The sequence below is a fragment of the Antedon bifida genome, chromosome 7 (assembly GCF_963402885.1).
Source record: "Antedon bifida chromosome 7, ecAntBifi1.1, whole genome shotgun sequence".
Lineage (NCBI taxonomy): Eukaryota > Metazoa > Echinodermata > Crinoidea > Comatulida > Antedonidae > Antedon > Antedon bifida.
In genome coordinates this window covers 8,853,840-8,878,093 of record NC_136232.1, presented here as the reverse complement: position 1 = coordinate 8,878,093, position 24,254 = coordinate 8,853,840, and the positions used below count along the sequence as shown (strand labels likewise).

The 24,254-nt window shown below is 29.2% G+C and overlaps 1 protein-coding gene across 1 annotated transcript in view; it reads left to right on the top strand.

Moving 5' to 3' along the window:
• The window catches only part of LOC144847967 (retinoic acid receptor alpha-A-like), a 123,519-nt gene that overhangs the window by 66,400 nt on the left and 32,865 nt on the right, over positions 1-24,254 (top strand). The window contains exons 4-5 of the mRNA XM_078704595.1: positions 9,453-9,640; positions 10,900-10,996. Coding sequence (XP_078560721.1) covers positions 9,453-9,640; positions 10,900-10,996 — 285 coding nt within the window. The remainder of the gene's footprint in view (positions 1-9,452; positions 9,641-10,899; positions 10,997-24,254) is intronic.

The following is a 24,254-nucleotide window of genomic DNA, read 5'->3' as shown; positions in this document are numbered from 1 at the left end:
TATGGACTTGATGATGTCATATCACTACCATATTTGGGTATATCACTACCATTTATTTGTCAAACCAGTTTGATAGTGTAGACAGAGCTTAAGAAATGCTAGGTATTGTGTTTTCCATCTGATCTTCTGTGTCTACACAGCTTCTTTTAATGTAAAAAACACACAAAATAAAACATAACTTTTAAAAATGTTGGTGTTTTAATTATTTTAAAATAATTTGATTTCCAAAATACTTTTGAAAATTGTGGTGTTTTAATTATTTTTAAATTATTTGAATTTCCAATACTTTTAGAATTGTGGTATTTTAATTATTTTTAAATTATTTGGATTTCTAAGAAATGTTGTCATCAGTGTTTTATACTAGTGACATGGCCACAGCATTTAATCGCTAATCCAGTCCAAAGTCTGAATATTAATCATGTGATCTAATCCACCCAACGATAAACCTGATTGTCTCGACTAATGTAATCTGCGACAGTTTCAACAAAATAGTATTTTTTATTCGCAAAGCGCTTTAATTAGTCACGTCAAAATAATTCAGAAGGGTAGATAATTTATTATGCTAATTTTAAAACTTTTTTATGATTTATAAATCAAATTATTTTGTCTTTGTGACATTCCCCGATGGGTAAGTATATCGTACATTTCAGGCTTTTAGGTTTAACATGTGGATTGTTATGTTGTGAGGTTTTTGTTCACTTCTAATAAAGCCGCATGGAGTTGATTTGGCTTATCACAAACAGAAATGTGTAAAATGTGCTACGGTATCTATCCCAATAGTTTTATATGATCTAATAAGACACATGTTTTAATTAATTTTAAGAAAATGAAATATCTTTTATCATCAGCACATTTTTTGATTAGTATAGACATTTCAGAAAGCTATTTTTGTTTAATTTGATAATATAACATAATAATGTCAATAGCAATATTATTATATCAACAAAATGTATAAGATATATTTGTATAAGTAGTTTTAATTTAGTATCAAACATCAATATGAATTTTTTTCATTGGTATTTCAAATTTAAACAAAAGGGATATATCATTACATAAAAAATTAATTTTACAAATTTATATTTTAGTCATACGATATGAAATCATGAAAAATTTATTTTACAAATGTGATACAACTTGAATTTAATAATAAACCAAAAATGAGAAGATTTATTTTGTTTTTGTAAGGATACAAAATAGGTTACTGGGTTTTACAGTAAAATAGTTGATGTTATGGAATTCTCATTACAATTTCATATATGTAGCATGTAACACATTCAAGAACATTAATACCTGACTGAATGTTAGATACCATAATTCTGTCATATTACTTTTGATTAATTGCCTTAGTAATTCATCCTGATGCTATTTATTAACACCCCCTCCTAATAGATTCCTACCATATGCTGTTTTGTCATTACCATTTATACTTATATCAGTACGATCACATTAGCTTGCCTGCTAAAATAACAGAATTCAATCTAAAATTTAATAACGAACAAAATTTAATGTAAGCACATTAATTTTGAATATGTAATTTATTGTTAAATAATGATATGTATGTGCTCTTTTGTTGTCATTTGTTATCCACCTTATTTCTTTACCTTTACATCAATGCATAATAGTAACAGAGAAGAACCACAGTGCTCATAGATATACCAACATTTTTCTTTTAAACAAAAAAGTTGAGAAAAATATGCAACAAAACACCCTTATTGAGATTTGAACCTACAATCCTACCATCAGACTATAGGTGTTTTTATGTTATACCATGTTTCTAATGATATAACTATATTTTTAAAATTTGATGTCTAGCTAGCTTACCTGGACAAACCAACAATAGCCCTTTCTTCCCAAAGAGATGAATAAAATACTTGGAAAAAAGACATTTTGTTAAATACCCCTAGGATATTGGTTTGTTCCGCATACCAACATCATTTCTTTCTTTAATCTTGAATTATCAACTAATATCATCAATAAAATCATCAAATAATATCATACAACACACATGATAACATAAATTTCAGAAAAATAAAATGTTACCGTCATCGCTATTGTGTAAATTTATTCATGATAGTGTAGCTTTTCATATGCCCACACAAAAGGTTATATGATAATATATAATTGATAGAAAAAATATTGCTTAAAAACAATGTTTTTATGACATTTAAATGGAGACAAATAATGTCATAAAATCAAGCGATTGTTTAAGATTTTAATTAATGAGTACATATTGTTCGTTGATTGATAATTGTGACCGAACGTAACATGAATTTTATGAGGTTACCGGGCAATTTGTGTATCGTTATGTTGTCTACTTCACCTCGACAATTGGGATTTAGATGAAGTTTGTGACGCAAAGCTCAAGACAAATGTACCTCTTGTTTTTTATCTTTGACAAGAATATTGTGAAAACATTTGTTGTAGTAGTAGAATGGAAAGTAGCCATCTAAGTGGCTTCTGTCATCTCTAATAACGAGATAAATTGAAAAATCTTTCATACAATTGTTAATATTGATGAATATTATATCAAAAACCATGATTTTTCATGGTATATTTTTATATGCTTCATTAATATCATCATCATCTTTATTAAATCATCATCATTATTATTATCATTATATTATGAGTATCACTGTTACTGTATTATCATCATTGTCATTTATATCATCATTATTGTTATCAGTTACATTATGAGTATCACTGTTACTGTATCATCATCATCATCTTTATTATCATCATTGTTATCATTATTATTACATCATGAGTATCACAGTTACTGTATCATTATCATTATCATCATTATTCTTATACATCATGAGTGTCACAGTTACTGTATCATTATCATTATCATTCTTATCATCATTACATCATGAGTATCACAGTTACTGTATTATCATCATCATTGTCATTATTCTTATCATCATTATTACATTGTGAGTATCACAGTTACTGTATCATCATCATTATTATCATCATTCTTATCATTATCATTACATCATGATATCACAGTTACTGTATCATCATCATCATCATCACGATCGTTTATTATTAATTTATTTTCAATCTATTAATTCCGATTTATATTATGATGTTGACCATACTTGACCATTTCTATTAAGGCTAATCTCCAAAGAATTGAATAGAATTTTAATTATTTTGTCAACATATTTAACAATTAAGTTCTTTCAGCAGTAAGTAATAACAAAACTGATGTGGTCAGTACAGTATTTTGATTTATTTCATAAGATAGATTTATGCTGGATTACGTAAAAAATATCCAGGCTAAAAGAATATAAAATTACCTCAAGATTTGAATTCTCAGATTGTATTCACGAAAACCTAGACGCTAAAACATAAACCCATATAACGTATCACTTGGCGTACAATGAGAGATACTTCAAATATGATCCGTCGTGTTTTAAATCGCTTGTTACGTATCTCGTCTGTAAAACCAAGTGTCGATGTTGATTTAGTTTTAGATTTTCTCGTAGAACGCTTTTAACCGATATCTCCCTAAGCTTTATCTTTTAGAATTAGCCTAGGTAGATTTTTATTATTTTTCAAGTGGTTGTTTAAATTCATTGTAATAGGATGAGATCAAAGATGTATAGGATGAAAATGTTACATGAGATGTGTACACTTTATATGAAGAAATCAGTGTTCTCATCGTCGCTGTTAATATTTACTGTTTATAGTTCGTCACTCCCCTGATTGTTGCTGATTATTCTTGTACAATGCACAAGAAAAAGTCTTTTAAAACATTGTGACTGCTGTTGATGCTTAATAACAGTTAATGTATATAGTCAGATATTAACATTGAAAATCTACATTTGAAGATTATGTCGTAACGTCTGCTGACATCGGGGCATTTACACATGATCTTTAGTCTGCGAGGAGTTATTTTCCTTTGTTTTGTAATTATTTTTAGACATTAACTAATCTTAGATACAGACATTCTGTTACATACATATTCCAAGAAATTAACATTCTAATGTTACGTTTAAGCATCTTAACAAATTAATATATAATGTACTATTCTTATTTAAACTAACATTTTAATAGTTAAATAAAGTAAACAGGAATATGTTTTAATAACAGAAAGAAGAGTAAAAATAATTAAATTGAGTCCTTGTTTTTTTTATTAAAAATTAATTTAAATGTTATATAAAATTTAAGAAGTAAAACAAAAAATAATATATACCGTAAATAAAAAAATCAAACAAACCAAAATAAAAACAAATTTGGAAAGAAATGGTCTACAGTAGTATGGCTTTAGCTTCTATAGTAAATAAATCTAGAAATAGAAAAAAAAATGGGGCATGCTCATCTCAAGATAAATGAAATGATGGGTCCGAAGATTACTACGCCGGTGATCTAATCAATGAATTAGTATTTATGGTAAAATGCATTAGTTTTAGTTTTTCTAAATTCGCATTTATTCTATCCAATACAAACAAAAGATACCAAACTAAAATAAAGCACCTGAATATAAATTGATATTTTACAATTTCATAAATACTAATGTATAATATCCCAATTTATATTTTAATGAAAACTAATATAATACAAAAAAAAATTATTTCATAGCTAAAATTAAATCAATATTTGACAAAAACGACAATGTTCTATATTACCACAATAAATTGAAATGGATCATAACAGACGTTTTTTTATATAATGCAAAATAATATTTGCCAAACCATTGCATAATAAAAATTATATCGTTTATGAACGTTAAATACCCAAACAGCTGGTTCACGGTCCCCAGAGCTTGGAAAAGAAACATCCACTTTAGAGACACCCTAAAATTATAATTCACAAACACAACTTTTTTTGTTACTCGCTAATAGTCAGAGTTAGCCTGTTGGGTTGTAAATTTTGTAGGTGATGTGCATAGCCCATATATCCGAGGAGGCGAAAGGAGTTTGTAGCCGTAGTTTATGCGTTGGCTTTGAGTTTGCGTAAATCAGAGGGCAGGAGCAGCTGACTCAAAGAACAGAGGCCCATTAGATGCGAGTCTTTATGACGCGCACTGATTGCCAGCGTATATTGCCACGATAGATGCTGTAAAAATTGTCGTTATTTAATAAATCGCATCCTGCCTTTATCATCTTTATTCTAAAAAACATAAGTTTTACAAAATCATTTTCTGACATATGGTTTTAGTTTATTATATAATTAAACTTCAATAATGTAATTAATATATAATTAAATTTTTTAATATGGTTTAAAAATTATTAGTAAATTAATTTTTCCATATAAGGTACACAGATGTACTACAATATATTTTATATAATTAGCCAATAACTTCATTTTTATTCTAAAAAAAATAAGTTTTACAAAATCATTTTCTGACATATGGTTATAGTTTATTACAATTTAATTTTAATAATGTAATTAATATATAATTTAATTTTTTAATATGGTTTAAAAATTATTGGTAAATTAATTTTTCCATATACTGTACACAGATGTACTGCAAATTTTGTTTATATAATTAGCCAATAATTTCTAATTAAAGTTACATGGAAATTGCTCTATACTACTCTATCATTTAAAGTAATTATACCGTCTTAATAAAATATATTTATAAGTATATTTTGTATTTCATCACATCAATTCAAAGAATAACTGACTTTAAAATAAGCTTTCAAATTTCATAGAAAATATATTTAATGAATGTTAAGTGACATAGATGGACAATAAAATCTATTGTTATAATTGATACCCCAACAATTCCTTTGTTCTGTCAAGCTTAACAATAGTATCTCTATTTTTATTTCATATTTTGCTTAAGGCATTTTTTGGACTTAATATTTAAGCCAAGTGTCAACCTTTTTTTCATCTTTTTCTGCTTTTATGCCCTGATTTTGATGAGACATTTTAAGGTGAATCTCATCCATTTTATTATTATATTTTCACTTAAATCTTGGTAATTCTCTGTCATTCAAAAACATTGTCAATATTTTAGCGTAAACTGACGACCAGTACCCAAGCTTGAATTTCAAACAAGATAGAATTTATGAAAGATTATGTAATTTAAACTGATCATTTGAGAGGAACTTGATTTTTTAAAACATATCAAAATGTCATCTAGATAAATGTATATTTGGGTTTTTAAGCAAATGCTTGTCAATGTTTGCAATGAGTATTTGAATGGAAATTTCTTTGTGTGATGTTATACTGACATTAGCCTTCTTCAACTTCTCTTCCCTGAACAGCGAGCTGTACAGTCTTGGAGGTTAGGCTGCAGACTCTAAGCCCAATCCAAATTTATTCCTAGGGTTAGATTCTCAGTATCGTATATTTAATTTGTCCAGTATCTATAGGAAAATTCTTTAGTGCAGTAACATATGTGTCACAATGTATCATAGCCTGACCTAACCTTAACATGATACAGTTGTCACATGTGATACATATATGACACTGTATTATAGAATTTGCCTATGAAACTGGTCAGCTAATAATGTGAAGATACAAGACAGAGAATCTTTGTTATGGTAGTGATACCAATGAGTTATTTCAAAAGTAAAAGTATCTTGTTCTTCGAGGAGAAGAATTGATGAGAGGTATGTTGGATGGTCCCATTAGAGGATGCAGTTTACGGATGAATCCATGGGGATGCTCAAATAAATTTATTCTTTTCATAAATGTTTCTCCTTTTTTTTGAGAAAGAGGACTATTTTGCTTTATCCAGTTATTATATTCATAGACTACCAACAACACTGTTGATTTGTGTGACTTTTGCTATATATTAAGTGTTACTATTTAAACATTTATTTTTGTGAGAATTGACCTATATTATTACCTGTTTAGTTTGTAATCTTGTTTACTTATTAATTTCATAGGAATTATCTTTTAAATTAAATAGATTGTACTTAAGATTATGATATCTTTAATGATTGACATGCAAAAGCAAAGCAAAGAAAATGTAAAACATAATACAGTATTCATCAAATATTATGAAGCAACTTGTAAATATGATATTTTGGAAAATAGGTAATTTACATAACACAAATTAAAAGGATGTTGAAATCACTATAATCATATCAATGACATAATCAATACCACAGAATGGTTAAAAGCTGATTTATGACCTAAGAATTGAAGTAAAATGGCATTAGTGCATAATGTTCAACTCTAACCAACTTGTATTGTATTAAGGATTCACTTTCATTTAAAATGTATATAGACAAATATTGAAGAATTTAAAAAAAGTACTGTACTAATGTGTTTGATGATCAACTTGTGAAAAATCAGTTTTGGTCAATTTACAGAGATTTTGGATTTGCTGCTGGACAAATTTAGAGTTTATTTCTAGTCCATATTTCATATTTGTTATTTTTATTGCATGTATGAAATAATTACCACAATAACAATATATTGAGTTAGCTGTTTAGATTGAGTCAAGTCTTGTAGTTCATATATTCACAACCCCTGCTTATTAACCAATCATGGTATTCAAGGTCATCATGTATGACCCCATGATGAATGATGAGCCAATCGTGACCCTTGTAGTGTGTACATTGACCTATCCTTCACCCCGCACCCTACTACCAAAAAGCACTACGCTTACTTCTATAATACATAAATTGGGAACGAAAATGTACTGGTTCTCTGATCATATTTGTGGTTAATTTTTTTAGTCTGGCTCCAAAATTATTGGAATTACGATATATATTGAACGGTTGCGACCATGAAACTTGTGCGCTATACAATAAATTTTGAACATGGGTGTGCCGGTTGTGCTTCAAGTCGTATTGTTGTAAAGATGAACGATTTCCCGACAAACGCCATTTTTGGTATCCACACAGAGGGCGCTGTTTGTTATTTTTGTACCATATGAGTTTTTTTTGCAGATTCTTGATTTCATTATAAAATTTTCATATCGACCATTTACATTCAATTTATTATTTAAGTATTTGCTTTAATAATTTAGTAAGAGGTACCCTTTGACGCTAGTCCCCGTGGACTTAGCCTTTTCAACAACCATAACTAATTTTAGGCTTGAACGATTTTTATTACATTTCAAACGAATATAATATTTAACTAAAACGGAAAAATACAAGTTCTTTAATTATCAATGTTTTAAAAATTGTTGTTAAAATAGTACTATTTTGTGAGAGAAATAAAATAGGATTAATATAACTAAAGTTATATATGTAAATAATAATTTATTAAGATTGATTGTATAAACATTTTATTTATTATTTTTTAAATATAATTAAGACTTGCACTGATGAAGGGCTAGGGCTGTTTTACTTTATCGTTTTGATTTAGCTTTTCACTTTTTATTTTGTATCTCCATTGAGATCCAGCCACTGATACCATAGCATTGTCATTTTTTAAGTATTTTACCTTTGGATTTAATATATTACAATGAATATATATTCATATGTATAAATACTTAGACCCTAGTTGGAAAAGCCCTATTATTGGAACATCTTAACTACGGGACACTTTCCCATAAAACAAAGAAAGGGCAATAAATGTTTTAACACTACAGTTAAATACATATTAAAGAAACACTTTCTGTGAAATGAATTGTTTTAACATTGCAGCCAACCCCATTAAGGGGGCCATCTCTATGGGACACAAGTCAAGACCCATGTGTCCCCTCAATAGGGGTTCTATTACAAGCAAATTTATATATACACTAATATATTCCTAGACATTGGGAATACAAAGCTTAAATGTTACTATAATTATACCATTGATCAGTCTACTTTTGAGTTCAATGTCCTTCAGGTAATATTGAAATCTATCCTTATTAATTATCTATCAGCTCGTTAGCAAGTAGTTCATTACTCATTAGTTGACTACCCCATTTCATTATTGTGGTATAACCCAATTTTTGGCCCATTTCTTTTTTTAATCTTCTGAATTTACAAGGGGTGGGATAGCCAAAGTTCAGTTTTTGTTGATTGTTTGACCCAATTGTTTGTGTCAAATGGGGCAATCAAAGTCAAGGAGGGGGAAGGAAGAGGTCATTCACTCTTATAGCTTGAATCATTGTAGTTGTCAAGTGTTATGTTGAAAAGGGAAAAGCTAATCAAAGTGAAGAGGAAATAGGAATCACACCTAGTTTTTTCTCTTCCTGCTCCCTCCTTTCTACCAACCAGACCAAGTGATACTTTTGTTGTTGTTTAGTCTATGTACATATGTTAATGGTTAATGGTCAAAATGAATGTTGAATTGGAACCTACAGTATAAAAAAGTTTGAAGATGTGTGTGAAATTGATTATAGGGGATATCCCCACAGCAGAAACTAAGTTTTAACATTTTTTGGATGATTCGCACCTTACCACACCAAGGCTTCCTTTTACCCCAGTATATTAAAATATATAATAATAATTATAATATTTTATTTATCCTTCCTGTATTTGGCGAGTTTGTGCTCGCTCTTGGATGCATATAAAATATATATTATATTTCCATATTTCTTTTCATAGCTGTACGAATCGGCAGAATACCCAACAAACAGAAAGAAACAGAATTTGCAGATATTCAGTTATACGTTTACGAAGACGAGAAAGACACTGGTTCACCCGACCAATCAGAGGAGATACAAATAGATAAAGATACGTTGGAAATTATACAGAAAGTTACGACAGCACACAAGTCTACGGCTAAACAATATGTAAGTTGATTTACAAGAAATTGATATTTTTAAAAAAGCCCTAACCAGAGGGGTTTGCAAGGTTCGAAAGAACCCCTCTTTTTCCTGAAGTGCCCTTTTCAAACTAGAGAGCACCCAAATAAAGAGACCTAGCTCATGAAATTTCTTTTGCCAATCCTACCTGGCCAGAAGGCAACCTCATCTACTTAGACCAGGACTAAAAACAAATTTTCTTTATTCTGCCTTCTCCTTTTGGTCCATACACTTGCACTTGAACCTTTTTCCCTTTAATCCTGGCTACATCTTTCTAAAATCTATGGCTGAGGAACTGGTTGATTTAATAAGTTCTTAGAAGCAGAAACAGGTTAAATTGTATGATGTAATGCCGTTATTGTGGTATCACTTTTTTCTGATATATATAAAAATGTAAAATCAATCAAAGCTGTTTTATGTGAGTTAGTACCTCCCTTATAGCAAACATTAGAAATCATATTTATTGGATTTTGTACGGCGAGTTGGCGTTTAGGATTATGATTTCTAATTTTCTATCAAATTTGCAAGATAGTCATTAATGGAATGGTCCAACAGATTTTACTACAATGATCTTGATGCGTTTTTATACTTTAGTTGCATGGATTTCAGTGGAGTTCTGGGGAAAATTAATTCTAAGGAAAAAATGATTGCTTGAAGTCATAAGCAAGATGGTGCTTAGGACCCATGAGATTATGTAATAGCATTCTCAGAAACACCTGTTTTTAAATATTGAATTTCCATGGTAACAGTTTTGAGAATACCCATTGTAAATCGTCAGAATTTCTGCAGAAATTATAATAATGGTCGTGAATACATGACATGATGTATCAAATAGAAGTTTGTTTTTTGTGAGAAAGGAAAGAGTTAATATAGAATGAAATAATCAAGTATAATATGTGAATAAGAAAGTAAAGCTCTGTCTACACTATTAAACTTTACAGTATGTGACAAAAAAGTGTGATATGCCCATATATGGACATGAAGATGTCATATCACTACCATATTTAAGCATATCACTACCATATTTCGGCAAATCACACTTTTTTTTGTCAAACTAGTTTGGTAGTATAGAAAGAGCTTTAGGCCGGATAGTGTCTTCTGAAATCTTGACATATCTACTGTCTTTTTGCATTTTTATTTGATTCTTTTATTTAGTCAATTGAGATAGTAGACATCCTTATTTTTTTCCTCCCCACTATGACTTTATAAAATAATAATGAATATATTAACTTTGTATTGTCTTCTAGCCTGAATATGAAGGGTTCCTGAAGCTTTCGGGCCTGCCAGACCCACCAACACAAGACGACGGCTACCCTGATTGGAATGCAGGCCTAGATTTAAATAGTAAGTAAAAAACAAACTTTGTAAGCCCAGTTTTCCAAGTTGGTTTTTAGCAGAATATTTTTATTTACAGATTTTGAGATAAAAATTGACTAAAGCTATTTCTACAAACTTTATGTGACAAAAAAAAATGTGATGTGCCCATATATGGACATGATGATGTCATATCACTACCATATTTTTTGTCAAACTAGTTTGATAGTGTAGACAGAGCTTAATCTATAGATAAGTTCATGCATACAGCTTTGCTTTCTGAAGGAATGAACTGTTAAAAATACTTGGATAGTAAGCAACGTCTCATGGTGACTAGTGGAGGGTGTGAAGTTAGTGTGTGAGAGAAAAAGTCTTCTATATATTAATTTAAAACCTACACCCTTATGTCTGTTGATACTGTAGGCATAGTTTTAAAATATATAGCCTATGATGATCTAGAATTTCAATAAGAGGACCAAATATATCAAATAATTTTACTAATTGGAAATTATTGATATCATTAGACAGGTATGACCTACTTATTAAGTAACAGCCTGGCAACTATGATGAGGACACTGGATATAAGTCCAGCTTCCTGATACGGTGATACCCAAATATCAGGATGGTCATGCTTGAATGATCAGACATTGTCAATCAAAGATTATATAAGTAGTACAGTATAACCCCTCCTTTTCAAAGGTCACTTTCTCGTGAAACGAATGAGGGAAAATATGTTTTAACACTACAAATCCTATTAAAAAGACACACCTATTAGGAAGACAATTTATTGGCGGTGTCCCTTAATAGGGTTTTGAATAGAAATACAATTTGTCATTTTGTACTGATTGTAGGATCCTTCTCCTTCTTACCCTTCGTTTATTATCATCATTGATAGTGATGGTCCTTATCATTGTTATTATCATCAATATAGAATTGTTTTCAATCTAATCATATTTATAATAATCATCATCATCATCACTATTTTCATAATCATCTGACATCATCATCATCATCATTGTCATCTTTATTTTTAGATCTACCAATCTTTTACATTGTTGATCAGTACAGGACTGTATGTAATATAATATCCATCTGAAAGTGATGACAAAATGAATGTGATGTCATAATTGTATGTCAGTATTCTGCCGTTTTGCACCATTGATCAAAGTAAATGTATTTTAAAAATAGAGATAATAAATACATCAACACAACATCTTGCTTTATCAGTGACTTCAAACTCAACATGACTTTAAACTCAGGCTTAAGTCAGATTTTGACTGCTACCTAGTCAACTGAAGATAAGATTGTTATATTATTATAGCAAAATGAAATGGTAAAAACACTATAATATTGAATTTATCTATCAACTTGAATGAATGAATCTATATAAACATGAAATTAAATTCTTTAATATTTACATAAACATAAATCATTAAAAATATTTGTGGAAATCCAAATTTTGAAAATATCAGTAAAACTAAATTGATCAACATACACACATTTATTCAGTTATTTTTTGACAACAACTGGCTAATTATTGATTATTCAAACACTAAATAAAGTTATAAGCGATTTGATATAATAAATAATAGATAAAGTTTAATGTTAATCTCAATCCCATCTTTCCTCAGTTATTTGAAAAATAATGCTACATAAACCACTGGTACAGTAGTTTGTTACATCATTTTGCAGTTCAATGCTATCTCGTTTAAATTTTCCATTCCAGCCAGCAATTTTTAAAAATAAATCAAACTTTTATCGATTTATACTAACTAAGTTTAATTATCCCGTCAAGTAAAATATTAAAATAAAACACAGTAGTCCAATCAGCAGTCTGTTGAAGTTTGTTAAACTCTAGTAGAATTTCTAGATAAGGTTACGGACGTTGATAGATTTATGAAACATCGAAAACACCATTTTTGATTGTTTTGTTGTAGCTTTTGAAAGAAACGCGAGTTAAACCTGGTTAAACTGTTGAATTGATGCTTGCATTCTTTGACGATTTAAAGTATTTGTTACAAAGGTTTTTAGAACATGCAATAAATATTTTATTTTCAAAGGTGTGGATAGACATATATATTTTTTTTAATGGATTATACAATGTATGCTGACATATAAGGACATACAGTAGGCAATAGGCATAGGACATTAATTAAGAGTAAATTAATTGATTTCATTTATTGACAAAAAATGAGAATCACAGTTCATCTACAATGGCATTATTAATATTAGAATATAACCATGACAATAATACTAAACATATACACACACACATTATATACACTGTATGAGTAAGAGATAAATATAGCGTCTGTTTACTGTGCTTGATACCATTGGTATCAGGGGAAAAAATAAAACTTGGTTAATTCATAGTACTTTATTCAAATTTATTTCGTATCAAGTGTATGAGTGTGTTTAGCCCTGCTAGCATACAAAACAAATTTGTTGTGTAATAAAATACTATAAAGTAACCAAATTTTAATTTTTTTAAATTTCTGATATATATACTGTATTTATACAGATTATGTGCATATCTACTTAAAATATTTAGAACTTTATTACAAATACATTTTTTTTTCTTTTTAGGACTTTAAAATACTAATCTAGAATCTTTATTACTGATCAGATTTCAACTTGTATAGTTAAAAATTTCCCAACATTTATTAAGATAATATATTTCTCAATAAGATATTAAATCATATTTCATTCTTTTCTAAGAGGAATACTCTTCTATTATATTGTAGTCATTGTATCCAGATGATTTATTATTTTCTTTCTTAATAAATACGATTTTAGAAATGATAACAGTGATTATCGAGAAAAACGAACAGGTCGCAGAATTAGAATGAAAAATGACAATTGCAACAGCGTAAATCGTTTGTTATCCTACAAGACAAATTCCTTCGCACATGATTAATGGCGCTGAAATTTGTTCCTAATAACGCCAGTAATTACTTCTCTTTTGCATACGTTATCCTTTATCACTTTCAGTGCGAATTCACTATACCTATAATGCAAATAGATTGTTTTAACAAGCTGCACAAGGAACAGGGGGTTGCGGTGGGCTGCATGCACCCTTTTTGATAGCTAGAACAAGCTTCACAAGGAACAGGAGGTTGCGGTAAGGCTGCATGCACCCTTTTTGATAGCTAGAACAAGCTTCACAAGGAACAGGGGGTTGCGGTGGGCTGCATGCACCCTTTTTGATAGCTAGAACAAGCTTCACAAGGAACAGGAGGTTGCGGTAAGGCTGCATGCACCCTTTTTGATAGCTAGAACAAGCTTCACAAGGAACAGGGAGTTGCGGTAGGGCTGCATGCACCCTTTTTGATAGCTAGAACAAGCTTCACAAGGAACAGGGAGTTGCGGTAGGGCTGCATGCATCCCTTTTGATAGCAAGAATGAAAATATGAACTACTTTTGCTTATTTATTATGATAGAATATTAATATTTAATGCTGTTAAATCCTGGTTCTGCCACTGGGTCCAGTTAAAACCAGCTTAACAAGCTGCAGAAGGAACAGGGGGTTGCGGTATGGCTGCATGCACCCCTTTTGACAGCTAGAATGAAATTATGAACTACTTTTGATATCTATTTTGATAGAATATTAATATTTTATGTTGTTAAATCCTGGTTATGCCACTGGGTTCTTAAACAGTTAAAGATGAAAGTTAAAACAGGTGTCTCAACGATTAAAATACATAAAAATTGTATAAAATCCTCGTAACGTACCTCTGGTTAGTACACACACCTCCATACACACCCCCATCATTTTATCACCAGCTGCCTATTCAGACTGATGAATAGTCTAGATAGGGGAGAAGATAGATGAGGTAGATGATGAAGGTTAGAACACTCACACAACACAATACTGTGCATTTACAAGGTTTCGCACTTATTTTAATAGCATATTCATCTTCCACGCTGACAGGTCTTCCTAGATAGAACCCAATTCGACGTGTTCTAATTCGTTTAAAACTAGTTTCTTGATCACATTTACATTTTCAGAGATTTTGAATGTTAATAAACTCCAAGCTACAGCATGAATTTAATATGAATAATTAGTCTCGATAAACAAAATAATATTGTATATGAATTAAAAATCATAAATATTTATATAGCATATAACCTCAAAAGTTGTTGACTATCTTGTAGGTACTTTAGTCCTTTTTTTCTTTTAATATGAAAAAATCAGTTTTTTTGTAAATTGAAAGTATATTATTATTCAAACATATTAATATCTTTCTAAAGTTGTTTTAATTTTGATAAATTTAACACATGAAATTGTCTATATTGCTATTAACAGTAGAACCATGAAATGAACTAAGTGAAACATATGTTTCTACACTATGGTCAATCCCCATGGTCAATCTCTATGGTCAATCCTTATTTAGGAAACACCACTATTAAGTGAATGCTTTGTTGTTATCTATAGTTCTGTATTAATGGTACATTTCCATTCGCATTCAATTTGTAGTAAGATAGGTAGTCAAAAGTTTCTCCAATGGTTGTCTGTTCACAGTTACACATGCCTATATAAACCTTTACTAACAATGCCCTTTTTAATTGAACCGGATTTTAGTGTTTACTGACAAATATTGATCATTGATTTATGATCTGAGATCTATAACAAATTTGTTTTTATTTATAGAAACAATAATGTTATTACCACTTAAACCGGTTAAGTAAATGTTAAACCAATATTTTAGTGGGTATCAGCACCATTTCCCCTTAAAACGTATCCTGTTTCTCCTGTGCCATGTCCTCTTTTTGACTCTTAATTGAATGTTTACTGACAAATTCATCATACTCTTTATAACCTAGAAATATTATTTGTAAACAAAATGAACGCTAAAGTTAGGGTATATAGGCAAAAATAGTTCATACAAATATTTTGTTAAAGCAGATGTTTATTTAGTCTAGACTCTATCATATATTCTGTATATCTATATAATATAGGACAGTATCTGATAAAGAGTTCATTTCTGGTTATTTTAACTTCTTGTACTTATTTGGGTTAGGCAAATTATTGTATCCTAATCTATGTTATATTATTAAGATGAGTTCTTGTTATATTTCATCTTTTTTGGTTACCATTACTGTATATCGATTAAAAATAAATAAAATTAGAGTTTGTTTTTACAGATTATTAATATTTAAGATATTCGCATTCCCATATTTAAAAAATCCTGGATCCATCCCTGCATAAGTTTCGTTTAACTCTAGTATTACCCATTTTTTTTATTATACCAATTCAAATTTGTTTTTTCGCTTGAATGAACTCAACAAAAATAACCCGATACGATTTAACCCAATTTGAAAAGCTATGTTTGATATTATGTCGCTAGGAAATTTAGGGATCCACTCAAACTGTTTTTCGAAACTGGTTATGGCTCGTATCAAAAAATTATAAATGGTTTTCCAAAATGAATCATCCAATTTAATAAATTTCAAATTGTTACTGAAATATTTTGATTAAGATAACAATAAGATTTTACTATTTACAATGACCATTCAAGTATTATATATATATTTGTTGTTACATTTTGTGTACAGTCAAATTCATTGTAAAACAACGTGCATTTCATTCAATATTAAACTATAGAGGGAGCTATTTAATTTTTTTGAAACAATATTTCATTCGTTGGTTGACTATGCCAAAATGTTATAATTATGCCGAAAGCAGCGTATTCCCGCCAGTATTAGTAATGCCTAAATCCTCGGAACATGCTGTCATTTTTGCACATGTGTTTAGCTAAATCTTTCTTTTCTGTCAATGTCACCTTTTTATGTGCAATATTGTTTTACATATGTGGATTTCATTAGTGTAATGGGAGCGCATCATAGGCTAGATACTTAGGCAATATATACACATTAGCTTTGCTCATACTTTCATTATTTTGCGTAGGAATTTATTCATCACAACTGTGTGCTTTCTGTCCAATCTTTTTTTTTGCCGCCAACATTTATATTCTATTTTAATAAATAAAAGGTTTTTAATTTTTTTAAAATATATTTTGTTTGCAACTATGATTGGTATCAAAATGTTGAGTTAATATTTAAGGAAATGTACTGCCCTGGAAAATGCAAAATATTTGATAAAATGTCATTTCCTCTGTTAAAAGTAATGTTTTTATTTATTTATTTAATAATAATTAATTGTATTTATTTAAAATAATGTTTTTATTTATTATTTAATAATTAATTGTATTTATTTAAACTTACTTATATTTCAAAGTTCATTATTATCATTATTGCTGTTAATAGTTTTCATCTAAGTATCATTAGGTCTATACTATTAATTACACTTGACATCAAATTTTTTTTATTTTTTAAATTCAGTGAGGCTCCTCACAACAGTCAACCTTACTCTCGAGAAGCCTCTGCAACATATAACAAATATAAGCTTAGAAACAGAAAGTGGAAATATATAACAACAAAAATCTAAATAGTAAACTTTCATATTATAACATATTTATAAACTAAGTAATATAAAAAACTATTTTTATTTATCAATGTTATTTCATGTTCAATGACAGGTGTTAAGAAACAAAGTCCCTCTTCATACTAATGTTCCTGCCGATATACACATCAAATTATCACACACAAAAAAAAATGCTCTAAACTTCTGCAATCAATTTCATATCAGTTTACATGTTCTATGATACAGACATGTATGTATGTTATTATGGCAAATGTATGAGAATGAAAATTCAATACAACTTATGTACAGTTGGTTTAACATGAAAAGCATGTTTTTACTGATTTTTTTTTTTTTATAAAGTCCTCCCCCAAGACTTATTGTTCCGTCTGTCTGCGGACAATGAACAACTGTTTTAGAAATAATAGTGATTGATCGTTATGCATTATGATGTATGTAGTAAGGTGGTCACATTATGATGTTTGTATATCTGTGCTATCAATCCCTCAACTAAACTTGAGTGTAAAGGTATCATTCTTGATATATTTAGTATTGTGTTTTTTTTTCATCTTTTCAATCAACTTTTCCTTTAATTTTACCCAAATTTATTCATTTTCATTGCCTGTTTACTTATATTTTGCTTTATTTTTTTGCATATTTTGTTAGAGATCTTGTCGAGCATTGTTTCTTTAAACAGTAATTTGTCTTTTATTCCAAATTACTTTAAACTTAATTCGTTTATTTTGCAACTAGCTTTAAAGTCACCTCAATAAACCAATAGTTCGCATTCTTCATAAGAAAAAAAACACAGTGTTGATTTTTATTTACATAGCTTATATGCATACAAACTAGAAATGTATCTTTGAATTATGCTGTTTCCATGTTTCTTTAATATTAAAATTAAAGATGTATGATGGGATACATTAATGCAGTGCATCGTCTTCAAAATTATATTTATTTATTACAGTAGTAACAAATAAAATGCCGGCATGTAGTTTACTAGACAAACAACATCAATTTATAGTATATTTGTTAAATAGTTACATAATTGCTATTTATTCTCCTATGGTGTTTAAACATCTGTAAATACAGCATTATAATAATGTCTATGTCCATTTAACTTATCAGCATTAGTTGTATATACCCTTCCAAAGTCTCCGGTTTTATAAGCTTACTGTGGCTTTCTTCGTTCAGCGTACTGAAATTAACCTCGCAGAGTCATGTGATCTAACTAAACATCATATGACTCAATTTCTCGGTGTATTTTCATGGAATTAGATGGTTTTCTATATGGTTAATTACTGGTATTTTCTATATGGTTAATTACTGGTATTTTCTATACGGTTAATAACTGGTGTTCATAATGTGATGAAAATGATTTATAATGATGATTATGATTATATGATCATAATTGGAGGGATGTTGATTGTTCTTGTTTTGCTGATGATGTGTTTTAATGGCCAGAATGCGATATGGTGCCATGGACATAGTTCTGACATGAGAAGGTATGTGTGTCCAGACAAGATGCATAATCTCATTTCCTCATCTTTCACATGGGATGTTAAGTTTTTGGTCTTGTGATAAATTCACACATGAGGGACTGGTATTCTGATTGTTGTAGGATCTACGATGTTGTTACTGTGGGTCTAGTCTATATTCATTCCACTTATCTCAGTCTAAAAAGATCACAAGTTATATAATACTTTTGACATAAAACTAGACATTCTGGAACAGCCAAAGGGTGTCCGGCATTTGATGTATATAGGCACATTTGTATATGTTAAAAGACCCAGTACAACGTTGGCATTTATTCAAATGTGTCTAGATGCAGATTTCTAGGTGATGAGACTTTACTATGTTGGCATTAAAGTGTATTAGATTATAGGCTAAGATTAGTTGACTTTAGGTCACATACCAAATCATACAATACCAAAACCTGGCGGGCTAAATTCTAACTTCATCTACCGAAACAGCTGTGTGCACATTCTTCAAAGCAACCTTTTAAAGTAAATTTTAAAATAACTAAAATAAAGTGCAGTGTTATACATTTTGATGTTAAATTTTGATTTTTTTTTATAGATATATTTATTAGTTTTACTGTTTAATCTGATTCTTTTTACAAATAGTTGGCAAGGAATGTTTTTTTTTATGCCACATGATTATGGATGTAGTCCCTGGACACATATTCATAATATTGGGTGGATGTCAAAGTTATATTCTTTCCACATTCTTATGGACTTTTTTCCTTCTAAATTTGTTGCTAATCAGAGCAAATATCTCCCTGGGAGTAAAGACTTATTTTTATTCCTTTAAGAAGAATTTGGACTTCTTTTCTCTATGATATATATATTAATAATACAGTTTGTATGAAATATTTTTTCATTTCAGCACATATGAGGAATAGTATTTGATTGACAGTATTGTAAATCTAAAATACTCTTATCTATCAATCATTTTCTTTTTTTATATTCTCACTTTATCTTTTGATCATCTTACTTTTAACTATCTGCCATTTATCTTTGCATTCATCTATTCAAATTTATTTATCTTCTGATTTATATAAATTTTTTTATTGAGATTTTGATGGTTTATCCAAAGTTCACTTACAGTTTTGATCGCACTTTAACAATTGTATGTTGCTATGATTTCAATAGCTAGACTATACCACTTTCTTTTCTTTTTCAACTTTCTGTTATTTTTTTATTTTAATTTTTTTTAACCTCCAGATTGATATATATTTTTACAAGTCTATGGTAGACTCTAGCCATTTACATTTGATATACAATTGATCTACAATCAGTGGTTTTTTCAATGCTAGAATGAATCCAACATGTGTAGAAGTAATTCCGTAGGGAGAATTTCGTAATTCTATTGGGAATTACCACAGGATACCTCAATATATTACTACATGGATTCTTGTCATCTGCCGTCCCATTGCTTTTGAACTGCTTTTATTGAGAAATAATCCAATGTATGTTTATATAATGTATTCCAACGGGAATTTCCGCAGGAGACCTCGAGTAACACATGAATTCTAGTCAGCATGTGGTTGTTATTTTGAAGGTTTTGGGTTCAAATCCCATCGGAATATAATATTTTATTTCCATTTTACTGTCGTTTGACTTGTCTTGTATGATGATTTGCAGAAATGTCATTAATTTTAAAATGTCAAATTTATGTACTATATTTAGACATTCTAGGTAAGTTTATTGTTAGTTATATTTTATTTTATACTTTTGCTGATTTGGAAAAGTTATTTGAAAAAAAGACATCATAAAGAATATTATGTCTTTTGTTTTTTGTTTTGTTTAATATGTATTTGTTCTTTTCTGACGAAATAAATTAAATGAAAATGAAATTTCTAAAAGTTTATGCTCATTATAAAATGTTTCAATTTTAGTAAAAGTAAATATATAAGAGTTTTACATTTGCCAAAAGCCTTTGAAGCAAGCAGTGATTTTTGTTACAAGTTGATAAAATCACAGGGATATATTCATTTTAAAATTAATGCTACACACCAATCAACATTATAATATATCTTATATTCATGTCCCATCAACCTTAAATCTTTCTGAATCAGCCTTGCAAATTGAACTTTTATATAACGTTAAATCTCCATCCGTCAGCAACTTCGCAAAACTACGGCCGTAATAGTCAAAGTTGAATGATTGTTTAATGAAAATACGGGTGGTCTCGCGACGACGAATATACAGATATCGCAAGAGTTTTCTTCACAGCGTTCTTGTTGTCAGATTAATAAAGATTTATGAGTTATTACTACGATTATCCCATGATTTGATTTCTGCAATTTAACAACCCTTCAACTCCGTGAATACAACGAACGTGTAGATTAATACGAAAGGAAAGTTGATTCAATCTAGAGAGAGAGAGAGAGAAATTGTGATGAAAACCTATGCAATAAAATTGTCAACATTAAACTGCGACGTTTTGGTTTTAGCATAAAACTGCCATTAAACTTCCCAGTAATTAACTTTATATACGGACCTAATAGTTAATAGGATTTACTTTACTTAAACCTGTCAGTATGTTTTCCATTTCGGTTACCATTTAATCACGATGTTAAATCATGTTTCACTGGCTTCAGGAGCATGTTTGGTTAACACATCCAAACTCGCGTATTAATTCCACCATCCTTGTCATCACCTCAAAGTTCCTTGTCAATCTGCATGATTTTTAAATTCACCCTGTCGTGATTCGTTAAACTCAAATTATTTTCTAAATTAGTAAAATTTGATAATTTAGAAATAATTTTGGTTACCGGTAATTTTGTTATTTGCCTAAAGTTCAACGTCAGTGATTCCTGAAGAGACGCATCTTTTTCAACTTGTACTGTCGTAAATCGTTAATCACAAATAATTTTGTTTGTAAAGTAAAATTTTATAATGATAAGTGCCTGTTTTCAATATATAAGATTGGTTCCCACTCTTCAACGCAACACATAAGCGCACCAGTTTGACCAATCACAATGCGATGGACCATCTGACACTTGCGTTGCGCCTACATAATTGCATTGTGTCCATGTACCTATGTGTTTTTGCATCTATGTGAACTCTCCCAAACAATCATTGTCAATGTGTCAAAATTCGTTAAGTTCCAATTATTTTTCAAAATTAATGTACAGTTTTATAATTTGGTAATAAGTGCTGATTTTACTGATTTCCTTATTTTTCTTGGTTCTTATGCAATGTTAATATTTACAGTATATTCTTCTTCATATCTTTGTTCAGTCATGCTTTTATCCCTCGGGATAGTATTTACAATAAAAATCTACATATCTGGGTTTCAGTCAACCCAAGCTATGTAGACATTTTTTCCTATTCTATTTCTGTTTTATATCTGTAACATTTCGACGCAAACAGAGAAAATCAAGAAATGTGAATTTTACCAATCAATCAATCAAAATAACATTTATTTCCTTCATTCATAAACAAACATAAATATACTTACAATATACAAAATGAAGGAGACAATGATAATACATTAGAAGGATAGCAAGCAAAGACCAGACTAGATAGGTGTAGTCTACTCTTTTGGGGAACTTTTTCCACTCTCTTATTTATCCTATCTGACATCAATATAATTAATTCAATTATTGCAGATTTATTTTGACATAAAAGGCACTCCATAAAACCAAAACATTTAAAAAAAAACATTTAACCAACTTTTAAGAGACACATTAAAAATACTTGACATAATTTCTTTGTGGCATCCCAAATTTAATACAACTTTCAAACAAAGGGTTGATAATGCACATAATAATATTAATATTGCAACTAATCACATGTGATAACATTCATCATAGAAAATTATTGAATCCCCCTGAGGCATCAGGAAATTGTGATAATCTCTTATAATCTGCCGATAACACAGATCACTAGCTTTAGTAATCTGCATAATCCTACAAAATATACACTGTGGATTAATTTGGGATTAGTAAGCCATTGATTAATCTTAGAATTACATGTTTTTTTTATAAAATGATGATTTTATTGAAAAAGAATGTTTTTAAATATCAATATGTGGGCTACTGAAAAACAAAACGTATGTGGCCGCACCGTCTCAGATTAAACATGATAAATATTTTTTTTATGGTTTATTTTCGTTTGTTATAGTGTTAAGCCTTGTCTACACTATCAAACTTTATGTGACAAAAAAATGTGATGTATCCATATATGAACATGATGATGTCATATCACTACCATATTTATACATACCACTACCATATTTGGGTACATCACACTTTTTTTGTCAGTCTAGTTTGATAGCGTAGACAGAGCTTAAGTTCAGATTGTGTCATATGATATTGTACCTATATCAATATATTTTTTATAGAAAGAGAAATGTTATCATTAAAAAAAGCTGGTGAAAATGACAACATATCTACAATTAAATATTATTTATGTGTAAAGAAATTTTTGTCAGATTATACCGAGTTATATTTTTATTTACTTTTTTATTACAACAATTTTTCTATCTATAAATTATCACCTCGTACATCCTTCTAGGGAACGCATCCCTAACAAAAATAAAGATAAAAGTTTAATGAATGTTAATAAATGAAGTCATAAATTTTCAAAGTATCCTACTTCTAGCAAAAAATATCAGTTTCCAAAAAATTCTATTTCGAATTACTTATTAAAAATTGATAAAAAAATACCACAATTTATGAATTAAACTTTTGTATCAAAATGTAGAAAATTTATAAAAATATAAAGATAAAAATGGGAATTCCCTTAAAAAAACAGATTGTAAACAATATAATTTGTAATATAATAGAAAAAATATGTCAATATTTCTTTGTTAAAATGTTTTATTAGAAATGAATGACCTCTCTGATGAAGATTGACATTTTAGTATTCTTTACTTTTAAAAGAACAATTTCCTGTATGGACGCACGTTTAATAAACTTATCCAACCATTAAAATAATTCTAAACGCTGTTCTTATTTTGTTTTAAATGAATGCATGATCGAAAACTCACATTCAATAATATTTGTAATTTTGTACAATATTTGATAAAGGCGGTTATGCAATTTAATGACTAACCCTTGGTTGTAACGGACAAAGCCATAAATAGGTCAAGGTGAAACGTTGTATCGTCATTTCTATACTTATGAACTTATCACTGTTTTGAGCCAATTTAACAAACGATTATATTTTAAATATATAATAGCTATTTTAAATAGTTACAAGTCAATCATATTATGTTTTCCTCGTAAAGAAATACTGATGTTTTCCTCTTGTTGTATTGCCAATTTATCAAATACTTAATTAAAAAGGATGCTTATAATGAGTAAATTTCTAGTTTTGAGACCTACTTTTTTCTACTAATTTTGTATTAAAATTC